General features: G+C 37.2%; 2 protein-coding genes across 3 annotated transcripts in view; both read right to left on the bottom strand.

The window, feature by feature from the left end:
• Window positions 1-93: 93 nt before the first annotated feature.
• On the bottom strand, window positions 94-4934 carry LOC106947841 (galactose-specific lectin nattectin-like). 2 transcript variants are annotated; one of them, XM_015033115.1, is made up of 7 exons: window positions 4845-4934; window positions 4022-4080; window positions 3844-3883; window positions 3162-3256; window positions 1779-1913; window positions 1134-1245; window positions 94-936 (listed from the first exon to the last, which is right to left on the bottom strand). In XM_015033115.1, the coding sequence occupies exons 1-7, from the start codon at window positions 4879-4881 to the stop codon at window positions 869-871; spliced, it is 546 nt and encodes a 181-aa protein (XP_014888601.1). In that variant the 5' UTR covers window positions 4882-4934; the 3' UTR covers window positions 94-868. The 2 variants fall into 2 exon arrangements, with proteins under 2 accessions (XP_014888601.1, XP_014888602.1); XM_015033116.1 differs by lacking the exon at window positions 4845-4934 and adding an exon at window positions 4281-4476.
• A 4347-nt stretch (window positions 4935-9281) lies between these two features.
• The window catches only part of LOC106947840 (voltage-gated potassium channel subunit beta-2-like), a 15330-nt gene continuing 10726 nt past the window's right edge, over window positions 9282-13885 (bottom strand). Inside the window, exons 14-15 of the mRNA XM_015033114.1 lie at window positions 9844-9932; window positions 9282-9469 (exon numbers count right to left, since the gene is read on the bottom strand). Coding sequence (XP_014888600.1) covers window positions 9368-9469; window positions 9844-9932 — 191 coding nt within the window. The 3' untranslated portion in view covers window positions 9282-9367. The remainder of the gene's footprint in view (window positions 9470-9843; window positions 9933-13885) is intronic.

The raw sequence follows: 13885 nt of genomic DNA, 5'->3' as shown, positions 1-13885 counted from the left end.
AAGTAACAAAACAATTTATGCAACTGGCCAAGCTGATTTTATAAGCCAATATTAATATTCTGAGGAGTTGCATGTAAAAATAAATGCAGCATATTGAGCAAACATTGAATCACCCTTTATTTCATTTAAACAACCAAGTTTTTTGCATGTGAAAACAATTAAAGTTTTAACTTGAACATCATTGGCTTCTTTAAACGTAATTCAGTTCAATTCAGTAAATTTATGTCGGGTCAATCACACATATATTCAAATTTATAATAGTTATTAAACAGTACAGTATACTTAATTCAAAGTAGTTTAAAATGTTGCCATCTAAGAAAGCCCGGCTGATTGCATTGAGCTATTAATTTGCAGCATCCATTCCTTTATTACTTAAATTATGACATTGCTATAAGGATTAACATTGAAATACAAATCTTTATTTTGTTTCAGCATCTATTATTTTTAAACACGCTTCCATTTAGACTTTGAGATGCAGAAGACAGAAAGGTATATGGTAATGTGTATGTGTGTATGAATGGTTATTTTTTTAGGAAGTGCTACATGGTAAAGTATTATTTTCTGTTTCTCATGAAAAGGTTCATTGTGACATTTGAACAACTGTTCTAACATCTGTTTCTCACAAACAGCAGGAGGCTAAGTTAGACAAAATATAGCTACATGTTTACTATGCACTACTCAGAACATAGATAACATAGCATCTTGGTCTGATGCTGATGAGTTGGAATTCTGGCAAAATATTGTAATCTCAACTTTAAAATCACACCAATAATAGAAAAAAATACAAGACTTGAGGTTGGCCACACTGTCTTGACATCCTGCTGGAAGTGACGCATCGTCATGTGACAACAGGACAATCTGGACTCAGTTATGGGCGTCTGACACAAATAAAGGAATTCTCACGGCCGCAGCGAATGTCATTGACGAAATCTTCTCCTGCAATGAAACATGCAAAAAAAAAGGAAGATGATGAAAAAATCTTAGCACACTTTCCAGTGACACATATTTTACTTGTAAATGGTGGTAATTTCTAATTAAACATTTATTTATTTAGTGAATTAATAATTTACAACATGCAAAATAAAATCACATGTTCTATTGTTCTAGTTATACATCTAGTTAAAACTTCTTACCTTCGCGGTTTATCTCCATGCAGTCCTCATTTCCTTCAAAGTCGTTGGGCTCTTCAGGGCCCCATTGGGTAAAGTCAAACTTTGTACCTCTGCTCCAAAGCCAAGTGCCTTCCTAATACAATCAATTTAAACATCAGTGTAAGAGCAAAACCTGTACAGAACACCCTACATAGTCATTGTCCAACCTCTTAGCTCAAAAACATTAAAGACCTGATCTCCTACAGGTTTGCATGTACAAAAACAGGGGCAAGTTGGCAGCATGTGCAAACCTAGCCTATAGACAACACGCAAAGAAAATGCAAATTAGGGGTGAGGCGGAGGAGCTGTACTGAAAAGAAGTCTTAAATGCAGTAGTCTACAGCTTTGTTTTGTTGGACTACGTTGCATGCCTATCTAAATTAAATGTTTTCTTATTTTTATGTATTATTATTATTATACTTCTGCTCTCCAACATGCTCCAGGATGACAGCCAGCATGTAAAATCCTCATTTTAGGAGGACCACTTTGCATGTTCAACCTTTGTAGATCTTATGCAACAGTGCAAGGGCTATTATTTTACTCATGCAGTTTGGCAAACTGCATGAGTAAAATATTTGTAGATCAGGCCTGTCGTGTCACACATGAAGAGTTTAAAGAAACGCCCACCTCAACACCATCGTAGCCTCCAACCCAAGTTCTCTTATGTGTTCCTGCTGATTTAAAGATGAGACTCCTCAGAAAGGTGTACTGATGTTGGTTTTGGATGGTGGCCAAATTTCCATGGTTGGAAATGCAGTGGAGCTGAAGAGAAAGACGAGACGGAAATCAGCAAACTCATCACTTCAACGTCACTTTTGTCTGTGTGCATGGATTTGTAACTTACAGCCAGTTTGTTGCAAACATCAGAAGGAAACTCAAAACTTTGTCTGGATTACTGTGAAGCTTAAAAACTTGATGGGACGGGTTTCCATGACCAAGCAGGTTCACCCCAGTCTGTTATCCCGAATTGCAATACAAAGCACCCGTTGTAATGCCTGGCACCACTGGAGTCTAGCCAGTGGAAAGTTTTTTTCTGGAACGATTAACTTATTAAGAATAAAGTTTAGCACAGAGAGGATTGTGGTGAAGGTAACTTGGCCATTTGTAGGCATTTGTGGAAACCATTTGGAAATGATCCCTTCTGTATTACTATGATCCATAAAGATATGGAGAAGAGGGCTTGGCTTTAAAGAACGTTAATGGCCTACACAAAGTCCTGACCTCAATCTGACGGAATGGGATGAATTAGTGTTAGAGACTCTGAGACAGGATTAGACTTCACATACAAGTTCAGCTTAAAAAATATAAACATTATGAAAAAGTTCTATGTTTTTGTCGCTCACCTCAGAAAGGCAGACAATCATTACACACTGGAGTGAAATATTTAAAGTTTTTATTTCTTGTAATTCTGATTATTATAGCTTACAGATGTAGAAACCCAAAAATCTCTCAAAAATGTTAATTTTGTGACAAAGTTCTAGTTCTCTCATGGAAAGTAGAAAATCAGCAAGGGTAACTGTAGCTTTGGGAGGATTGCCAAGCTAAATTAATTCATGTATTAGCACATCAAGGGCCAACACACACAGATGGACCCTGAACATGGGCCACAGGTCTCACATGTGTGTTCTCCTATAAGAATGATCAGATAAGATGTCCTCAAGAACTTACTCCTAAATCTGGTAAGCAGCCTTTCCAAAAGGTGTTGAAGATGCAAAGGCATGTATGCCATGAAAGCTTTTCCAATAAAAAGGAGCATTACCAAATGGCACCATATAATGTATTCAACAGTTAAAGCCTGCATAGATTGTTTAACTTCAGTCTGAAATTCTCTGCTGTGAGCAACTCAGAGAACATTTTCTCAATAAGATCTTGGTCAGTCCCTCACCTAGTACTCTATGATCAACACACATGCAATCCATCAAAACTCCCAGAACTGATGAGGTTGGTTGTTTTATAGCTCTTATTCACCCTAAGAGTAAGCAAATAAAAATAATGATGCGTGTGTTGTACCTCAGCTTGAATCCAAGTCAGTTCAGTGTCATCATAAAGGTAACAATCGCCTCGATATCGAGTCCAACCAGCAGGGCACATTTTATAGACAGCCGCTAGAAAACACGGAAACTAACATGAACGGTTTTACAACACATCATTTAAAGTGAAATCTGGAGTTGTGGTACAAGAAAGCAACTACAGAAAGGAACGATTATTGAATCCTCTGGATATATATATATATATACAGTGAGGAAAATAAGTATTTGAACACCCTGCGACTTTGCAAGTTCTCCCACTTAGAAATCACAGAGGGGACAAATACTTATTTTTCTTCACTGTATATATATTTATTTATATACAATTATTTAAAGCTTTTGTCAGTATTCTGTGTGTACGCTGGTAGTCAGGCAATGATATTTCATTGACTAGTTCACTGTTGTGTCTTTGTGTAATGACAAGCTAGTTCATGTCCCTGTGTCGCCACGATTAAAATCTGAATTCATTATTTTACATCATTTAGACTAGATCAAGTGTACCAAAGGAAAAAACCTTGACCACATCAGTACAACTGAGCCTGCAGTGCATGTACTGTTCTCATATCAGAATGTATGTAAACAAATAACTATCAAGTTTCACATTAGAGTGAACCTAGTAAACTGTTTTATGAAAATTCACTATTTAAAATGATGAAAGCACAAACCTGGACGTGGAGCTGGGTCCGGTGGACCCCATCCAAGTGACTGAGGATGTTTTCAAAAGATATAAAGACATATTTATTACAGGGGATCATTGTGCCTTGAATTCCTTTGGATTGAATAAAATATGAATCTCAAAAGTTAGTGTATTTAGCACATTAAGTAAAAGCTAACTTTACTTACAGCGACTCCAAGCCCAAACCCACAAAGGAGCAAAGTGCAAAGTAGAACTGAGTCCATCTCTGGAAGAAAGCATTTAAATCCTTTAATACGAAACTCAGTTCAATCTTTCAAACATGTTTCAATTCATAAGGAGATGGTTTACAAGGTAAATATTTACCCTTTTAACACTAAACTGGATGTTTAAGTCTGGTCAGTTCTTTGCAACTACAAAATACTTTTTTTTTCATCTATTGCTGAAGTACAGGAATTCAGATTTTACCTTGAGGTGAGAAAGTTGTTCTAGCAGTCAGTGGAAACAGTGTCTGTTTACTCCACAAACACGGAGCTTATAAAGGTTGTTTTCCCTTATGCAGGGCGGTCAGTCATTCACCTCTGATGGGTCATCAAGTAAAAAATAACAATGTGGCAAAAAAGCATAGAACTGGAATCGTACAGTAACCCAGTCAGGAAGAGGGAACCACACCTGAAGTCATTTCTCCACATCCCTCCAGTTTTCTAATTATCTACTTATTTTGTTGAGTAGTCTTTGTTTTATGGCCATAATGTTTTTAAATGAGTCATGAAGTAAAAAAACAAAACAATGCCTAGCAGTGAGTCATTTTAGGGAGAGTGATCTGACCCCAAAGTCAGGCTGTTTCTCCATCAGGACATTGTTTCCTTGGAGAACCAGCAGAACAAACTGTGGCAGCTGTTCACTTCAGAAAGAAGTGAACAGCTGCCACAGAACATTCTTTCTTCCTGAACATTCTTTCTTTCAGAACATTCTTTTGGTCTTCAGGTGTTCTGAAGACAGACAGTTTGATTATGTGTGATTTATCCTGACCTCTGCTGAAAATGCATCGTCCTCCTTGTCCTCTCATACATTCCAGTGGTGCCGTTGTTCACCAGTTTGTGCTCATTTGTGTCTTTGACCCTGGAACCTCCTGTTCATTGAAAACAGCAATGAAATGAATACATATGTAAAATATTTAACAATTAATTTACATCATCTAAAAAGTTGCTTTCACACTTTGTTGCAGAATCTGATTTGTAAGTTGTTTTGTTTCTAATTTAGCCATGTGCTAATACATTATGCATCTGTTGTTTTCTGCATTTTCTACCAGGAAGAAAATATGTCAAAGTCTCAGATTTTCTCAGTTTTTATTTTAGAATATCTCGTTACAGAAGCACTGGGCTGCTGTAGAAACTGTTCCTTTAGAGCGACGCCTGTGTCCTCGTAGTCCTGTTCTCACATGAGCTGTGATGGTGTCATCTTTAGAAGACACTGATATCTTATCATTTTGTGTCACACATAAACACATGGTCCTTCTTCACAACATCACCTGCTTTTGTTCTAATGTCAGACTTTAAACCACACACGTCTCATATTCCAGAAGAAAACTGGAATATAGGGATACAACTAAAATAATAAGTTTTATTTGAAGACGCCTTTCAAAGCACTCAAAGCTATGAAACAATAGAAGGCATATATCAATATATCCATCACAATTACAGAAAGAAATTATAGCAAGAAATGAGTTTTTAGGTTAGATTTGAATGAAGACAGTGAATCAGACTTGTGGATGAACTGTGGAAGAGATCCAGAGACAAGGGGCAGAGCAGGAAAAGGCTCTAGACCCTTTATATGTCTTATATGTTAGAGCAAACTCTAACATATGGAGCTAATAGCGAAAATTCAACCTGGAAGACTCCATCCCCTCCGTTCGTCCATCGGCGTCATGCTCATCTCCGACCTCAGCGCTGGACCTCACCTGGCGTGTCCAATCATCAATCAAGCTCAGCATAAAAGGATCCACACCCAAGCCGTCGGCCGCTTCCCAGCTGCGTTCAACCCACCACCTCCCCTTCTCCACCCACATCCTTCGGCTCTCCAGGATGGCACCCTTTCCAGACCTCCACCACCGGTGTTGGGCCCTGGGGCAGAGCATCCCTAATCGGTTATCGGGATGTTCATCGAGTTCACATCAAATCTCAGCTCAGATCAGCTGCCGGGGCCCGAGCGCCAAAGAACTGTTATTCATTGCTGTCATTAAATCTTTTAATTGTTCCTTTTTCTTTGTCTGAGTCTTTCCAGATTGAAATAAATGTTAAGAATACAAAATAAATCAATTCATCTTCTACCAATGTGTTTGGGATTTTTGGTTTCAGGTGAGAATTGAACCATGACCTTGAAACTTCTTATGGTTTATGACAGTCGGCAAACAATTTGCCATCTTCAGGATCAAAGACCAAAAAACAAAAATCTTTTCTTGCCCTTCATATCTAACTGCAATATTTTATATACTTTAGTTGTTTGTTCTTCCTGTTTTTAAGCAACACAGTTTAGGGCTCCATTCCTGCCAGCTTCCTATTTATAAATCTGGAAAAATAAGTATTTTTGACACAACACTCTGCAGATTTGACAGTGAGTGTAGGAATAAAGTTTGTTTTCCAGTTCTCTTTTATGCATAATGTATTATGCAGATTCCACTGCAAATTTGCTGTTAGTTGTTGTATCTGATGTCGTTTTCTCACAAATTTGTCTCTGCTGGAGAAAATGTGTGTAAATATAAAATCATGAATTCTAGCAATGAAAAATTTTTTGTAGCTGCGTGGAGATAAATGCAACTAAATCGGAAACGTCATAGAAACGTCGTTGAAGATTTACAGTAATTATATTGTCATATTACTGAGGGTTTTACAAATGTGTTTTCATTAGAGCGGATCAGGAAAACGCAGAGAGCAGCTGTTTTCTACCATGATATGTAAAACAAACGCACACATTTCAAGAACTGTAAATCCTACTTCAATGGTTACACAGTTGCATTTCATTTCATCTCATTAAATCACACTTTTGTTAAGAGAAAAGACAACGAAGCATTAATATCAGGAGAAATAAAAACATATGTTTCAACCAATAAACACATAGATACAAACCTATAGTAAAATAAATGTCTGCGTGTGAGTCGAGGATAAAAACTTAGATCTGCAGTGCTGCTTATGCTGCCGTGATGTCTCAGTGGATCTTATGTTCTGTTGTAATTTTACTAAGATTGGACTTTTTGTTGGGAGAAATTTTAATATTCAAACATGAAAAAAATCCAGGTAATAAACAGCAGCACCCTGAAAACATGCTGTTTCCTCACAACCTGCAGACAAAAAATTTCCCCACGTTTTATTATGAATGACATTAACATTTGCTCACTGCAGTATTATTATCCTGGATCTCATGTTTAGCTTCCATTCAACACTAATTGAATGTGTTCACTAATTTGAATATTAACACAGTCTGGCTAAAAAAAAAAAAATCTTAATCATTAACGGAATTAAATCAGGGGGATTTTTACTTATTTATCTAGAACACAAAGATCTTTTTAAAACCACTTTTATATGCTCTACGGCAGCATTAAAGTAGAAGCTGATTCTGGCAAATTATGTCTATTTGCAACAACAATCTCAATCAAAGAAAAGTCTTGCAGCTCCTGTTCAATAAGTCCAGGCAAAATCCACAGATTAAGCAAACTATCACCTGAACAGTTGAACTTGGAGATTTTTTGACAGTCAAAATGCAAATTCAACTTAAATTGTTCTTCAGCATATTCTTTAAATTATCTTTCAAACATTTCTCTGAAATCTCAATCTAAAAGAGGTCGGCTCTTTTCAGCAATTTCTTTTAACCCTTTTAGACCTAAGTTTCAAATCTCCGCCTGGATATTTTTGCTTCTTTTAATTGTACACGGTTCTTTAAATGTCCTGTGTGTAAATATATTTGCCCATTTATCCATAACAACTGGAACTTTCAATATCTACCAAGTTATTTTCGTAATTTGCCGTTTATTAAAAGAATCCCCCTCAGATTAATTTCACTCCTTGCTATACGGGAGATGGCACAACGTGTGGCAGAATTATGGTAACGCAAATTTGGCTGGATCTCCGACACTGCGTTTGGTCTGGAAGGGTTAAGTACATTTGTCCAAATCTCCTCTGATGGAGCCTTAACAGCAGCTAAACACATTCAAAGGAGATATGCTGCTTGGCCTATTGGGGGATTTTGCAACTAGAAAACTATTTAGCTGCAACAGATGACACTTACCTAAGTCCGCTGGTACCTCATAAAACACAACACACCTACAAACTGATGGAAAGATCTGTCCATTTGTCACCAATTTCACAAAACATCAAGCCTTTAATTTAACACCATGACAAAAACCCACTGAGACGTTTAAAGAATGGTCAATTGTCAATGGTCTGAACCTACATAGTGCTCCATCAAGTCAGAGGACTGCAAAGCGCCTCACACTGCATTCAGTCATCTGAACATCCACAAGTACATTCACACACTGATGTCTGTATTACAGGTGTAAGGACTACTTAAGCAGAACCAGAACAATACAGATTACCTGCAAATAGTACTCATGTCAGAAGTACCAACCCTGCATGTGATGTGCAGGTTTCCCTTCTCAGTAGTTCTCTATGAATATTAGTGTAAATAGGTCAGTGATGTTGCTGTTATCTGTAGAATGAACATCAAGAAAATAAAAGTTATTTTATTTTGGGAATGAACATTATGCTTTAGAGTGTTATGTGCAACTCCTTGATCCTACCACTGAAAACTTATTCCTGCAAACTACACATAGTTTTTAATTTTTAATACCACTCCATGATAAGATCAAACTTGCACTGTAAAACCACAAAAGCTTACCAATATTTTTGGTTTAATTTCTAGTGAAAACTTTGCAGTACACTTGAAATAAGACAAAAATAACCAACAAGTAACTTTCAGCAAGAAAGATGAGCTTGTTTTAAGGCAGCAATTCCTTAATATTCATGAAACAGGTTATAAGTGAAATAATATGCCAGGGAAACAAGTAATTTTCTCCACACAGTGAATTTTCTCTACCTGCAGTTTTGCTCAGCAGCAACACGCCTGGTCAACGACTCTGTGTGGCACTATACCGCCACCTAAGGTGTGACGGTAGATTTACATTATACAAAAAATAAAGAATAATTTAACTGAATTAGGCAATGTCTTACACAGCTTTGGCAAAACACTTAACCAAGTGCAACACATCATTTGGACCCATTACAACACTGGAGAAACAGTCCGTCTCTGGTAAACAGTTAGTCCACATTTCTTCTTTTTTATTTCTTTTTAAACTAGCTTGTGTCAAACTCTGGTCTTTTGAACATTTCTCTCAGTTTCCATGGCAGCAGTTAATTTATCACAGTATAATTGAGAAGTAGTGTTGTCTAAATGTGTTTATTTGTTTTCAGTTGCTTGTTTTTTTTTTTTTTTTACAACAGTGAAGTGTACACGAATTACACAAGGATCAAGATCCCATCATGCACTGGGTCTACAGCAGCCTATCAGTGCTCCTTTGAAAATCTGGAACCCTTTTTACAGTGAGGCTTGTTTTTCAAGATGCAATCAATCTCAGCTGCAATGGACATTGTCATCTTTGGGAGAACCTGTGAAAATAAAGGAGAAAAAAAAAGATCCTTTAAAGTAAAACAAAAAGTTTTAGTTCCAATTAGTGTGCTATCACAGATGGTAAAAACTCTTGCCAATTTAAAGTCAAACCTTAATGTGTTTTCTTATTTATTTAAATCAGACCATTTTTTTGTATTTGCTTAAATACAATACAATTTGCTTAAATACAATAAGCAAATACAAATCACATATTCATGTGATTTTACATGAATATGTAAAATCACCAGAAATAAGAAGAAAAGCCCCACAGACAACTGAACAATAAAGTATTAGAAAAGGTCATTCTATTGGTTTTGTTTTGCTTGGTTGCATATTTGCACTAATTACATTTGCTTCCTGTGTGAACGCTGACCTGGATGGCTCTGATGTTCTCCACCAGCTGAGCGGGTCTGGAAGCGCCCAGCAGCACAGAGTTCACCTTGTCATTTCTCAGGCACCACGCTGTGAAAATGTCAGAGATAAGGATTCAATCTGAGCGCAGTCCTTACCAGCAATGGAATCAAAAACCTGCCATTGAAATCCATACCGGGTAACACCTGCTTTAATACTTTGTTCACTGTTAAATGAGTGAAGAGAGGAGAGTCACAGGTGTGTTAAATGCTTAAATTAAAGATGCATCTGTCTCTTCAACATCCAGCCTAATAACCAGCAGATTATAGCTGCTGAGGTCTGAAACAGAACATTTTACTAAAGAACCACCACAGGATGCCTAGTCACCATTAAACACTATCAGAGTAAACTAATAGTTTATGCTTTCACTGATAATTTAAACACAGATTTCAATCAGCCACACCCTGTAATCCACTGAATAACATCATTCAGATGAATTAATTAAAATTTTTAACTGAAAAAAGAAAAAGTAATTATTCCCTCTAGGAGTAAATCCCTGTTTGAGGGATATCTTGGAGGGATATACAGAGTAAATACAAGACCAGTATTGCCTTTGTAATACATATTATTTAAGCATAATAAATAAATCATCAAACTTCTGACTTTGGGGTAGTTCTGTGGTTTTCCTTTGAATTATTTTGTTAAAATCTAGGGCACGATTTAGATAAAGTCTACAAAATACTTTAACAATACATTTACATGATAAACAGAAACAATAGAAAAACAAAAATATTGTGTGCATTGTTTTCTAAATAAAGTGCAAATTTAATTTGAAAGCTAATCAAGGCAAATTTTTTTACAATGCAGTTGAGAAACTACGGTACAAAATTAACAAAATTTCAAGAGGGAATATGAAAGTAAAGTATTGATCTTATTACACTAGTCCGCATCAGTCGATACTGATACCAATTTGATATTATCAATATTTTGGGTCAATATGTCCACCTGTAGTTTATTGGTTTTACATAATCTAGTGACAGTTTTGGATTTTTACAAACACTTGTAATTAGTTTCTTAGCCAATAACCTTAGGAGGGTCACAGTCCATCGTCGTGTCTTAAGATGTCTTTTTACTCATTAATAGTAAAAATATTACTGTCTAGGAAATTTGTTGTTCAAATGTGGATTTAAAAATGTGCTTTTGGACGTGATGGGATCGTCCATTTAATCTTAATGGGTATAACTTATATTTTGCCTCATACTGAAACATTCAATATTACACCTTAAAAATGAAAGACAAAATATCCCAGAATGGCCAAAATAATGTGATAGATAGAAAAAAAATGACCCCGTATAGTTTACCAATAGCAAGTTGTGGCAGGGTACACTGTAGGCGTTGTGCGAGGGTTTCTAGTTCCTGCAGCTTGAGCTGCTCTCGGTGACCCTCCTCACTCATTATCTTCTCTTTTATCCATTCATATCCCTGTGGGAGATGATCACACGCATATCACAGATCAGATTTTAACGATGGAAAATAAACAAAACTGTTCATATTCAGACACAGTGTGATAAACATGTTCACTCCCTGGCCACTTTATTAGGTACACCTTGCTAATACTGGGTTGGACTCCCTTTTGCCTTAATCCTTCATGGAATAGACTCAACAAGGTACTGGAAACATTCCTCGGAGAGTCTGGTCCATATTGACATGATAGCATCACACAGTTGCTGCAGATTTGTCGGCTGTACATCCATGATGCAAATCTCCCGTTCCACCACATCCCCAAGATGCTCTATTGGATTGAGATCTGGTAACTGTGAAGGCCATTCGAGTTCAGTGAACTCATTATCATGTTCAAGAAACCAGTCTGAGACGATTTACACTTTATGAAAGACATGTCGCAGCAAAAATCGAGACTCATCACACCAGGCAACGTTTTTCCAATCTTCTATTGTCCAAATGCAGTGAACCTGTGTGAATTTTAGCCTCAGTTTCCTGTTCTTAGCTGACAGGAGTGGCACCCAGTGTGGTCTTCTGCTGCTGTAGCCTATCCGCCTCAAGGTTTGATGTGTTGTGCGTTCAGAGATGTTCTTCTGTAAACCTCGGTTGTAGCAAGTGGCTATTTGAGTTACTGTTTTTGTCGTTCTATCAGCTCGAACCAGTCTGACCATTGTCCGCTGACCTCAGGCATCAACAAGGCATGTGTGCCCACAGAACTGCCACTCAGTGGATATTTTCTCTTTTTCAGTCATTGTCTGTAAGATGGTTGTGTGTGAAAATCCCAATAGATCAGCAGTTTCTGGAATACTCAGACCAGCCCGTCTGGCACCAACAACTATGCCACATTTAAAGTCACTTAAGTCACCTTTCTTCCCCATTTTGATGCTCGATTTCAGCTGCAGCAGATTGTCTTGGCCATGTCTACATGCCTAAATAGATTGACTTGCTGCCATGTGATTGGCTGAATCAACATTTATGTCAATGAGCAGCTGGACAGGTGTACCTAATAAAGTGGCCAGTACGTGTATACCATGAAGGGTCAAGGCAGTTCTGAAGGCAAAAGGGAGTCCAACCCAGTATTAGCTAGGTGTACCTAATAAAGTGGCCGGTGAGTGTCTATATAAATGCCTTTGACAGACTGATGATCTGTTCAGGGTTTATCTGACAAACTATCTGCTAGACATGATACCGGCCCCCAATAAGCCTGCAACAATTAAAATAAGTATGCATAAAAACGTTTTAATATTTTTGTTTTAACCCATCTATGTAACTTTGATCCGTCAGAAGTTGTTTTTGTGTAAAAGCTAAACGGCTGACACAAAGGTTAGCAAACAACAGTTGTAGAAGAAAAATTATTTTACCTTAAGTGAAGCTCGTGCAGAAGGCGGTATTCCACTTCGATATTTTCCCGAGATTAATCCACATGCCAGTGGAGACCAAGTCATAGCTCCAATGCCTGCGTTTCCCAGATAAATAAATTCAATATAAAACAATGTTCAGCAACAGAATTAAGTTTATTATTTTACCTTAATAATGCAGAGCTTTAACCTGAGTTGTTTTGAAGTTCGTCTTTTCTGTATTCCTTAGTTTCGTTTTTATTAGATCGAACTTGTCTCTGTTTTACTTTAGTTCAGTCTTTCCTTAGCGATTCTAGTGACATTTATTTCTTGTGTTTAGTTATTCTTTGTTACTTAAGTTTAATTATATTTCTTATGGAGTGAGATCCTATATACAATCAACACAATATCTTGTTGATTTTCCTGTTTGTTCATAGGAGTGAGATCTGACCACATTGTGTAGTCATCCTAATTGGCCACATGATGGCGCCAAACCCACCGTATCTGGGTCAGAAACAGTCAACATCCCAAACATCAAACCTAGCGCAATATATGCTAAAGAAGAAACAAAAAAAATTGTGTGGCGGATTTTCGATTTTTCATTAAACTTTCAACATGACACATGCTTCCAGTTCCTGTTTGCCTTTTGGTCTGTCCTCAAACTCAAGCATCATGACAGAAGTGAGTAAAATTCCCCCTGCAGCATTTTAACAAGGAAGAAACAGCTGGAAATGTCATTCCAATTCATTACAAAATGCTATGTAAAAAAAATATTTAAATAAAGCATCAGCTTTTCGTTGTGTTTTGGATCTTTCCCAAACACTATGGAAACTGCTTACCTATTTTGTGGTAAAGCTGTGGGAGCTGCACTTCCACCTTTTCCCTTTGGAACATGTGATATTCTGCCTGTTCACAAATGGGTGGGATCTGGTTGAACTGTCGTGCTACAGAATACGCCTCCTGCAGACAGACCCAGCGGAAAAAGTTATTCTTTAGCTATTCAATTTTTGCTTGAGTCAAAAATGAATTATGCAGACATGGATGTCTGGGTGAAGGTGAATGCAAAGATGGATGGATGGATGGGATGGACGGACGGACAGACAGATGGACGGAAAGTGAGAATCCCTTTTTCTCTGTTTTTTTTAAAAATATGTTCTTTGTATAATGATCAAGTTTAGATTTAATCAACCTGAGCATCTCATATTCTGACCTGGAGAAGATGAAATG

Source organism: Poecilia latipinna, unplaced genomic scaffold (assembly GCF_001443285.1).
Source record: "Poecilia latipinna isolate Pla-1442-1.1 unplaced genomic scaffold, P_latipinna-1.0 Scaffold257, whole genome shotgun sequence".
Classification (NCBI taxonomy): Eukaryota; Metazoa; Chordata; class Actinopteri; order Cyprinodontiformes; family Poeciliidae; genus Poecilia; species Poecilia latipinna.
This window is presented reverse-complemented; position numbering and strand designations above follow the sequence as displayed.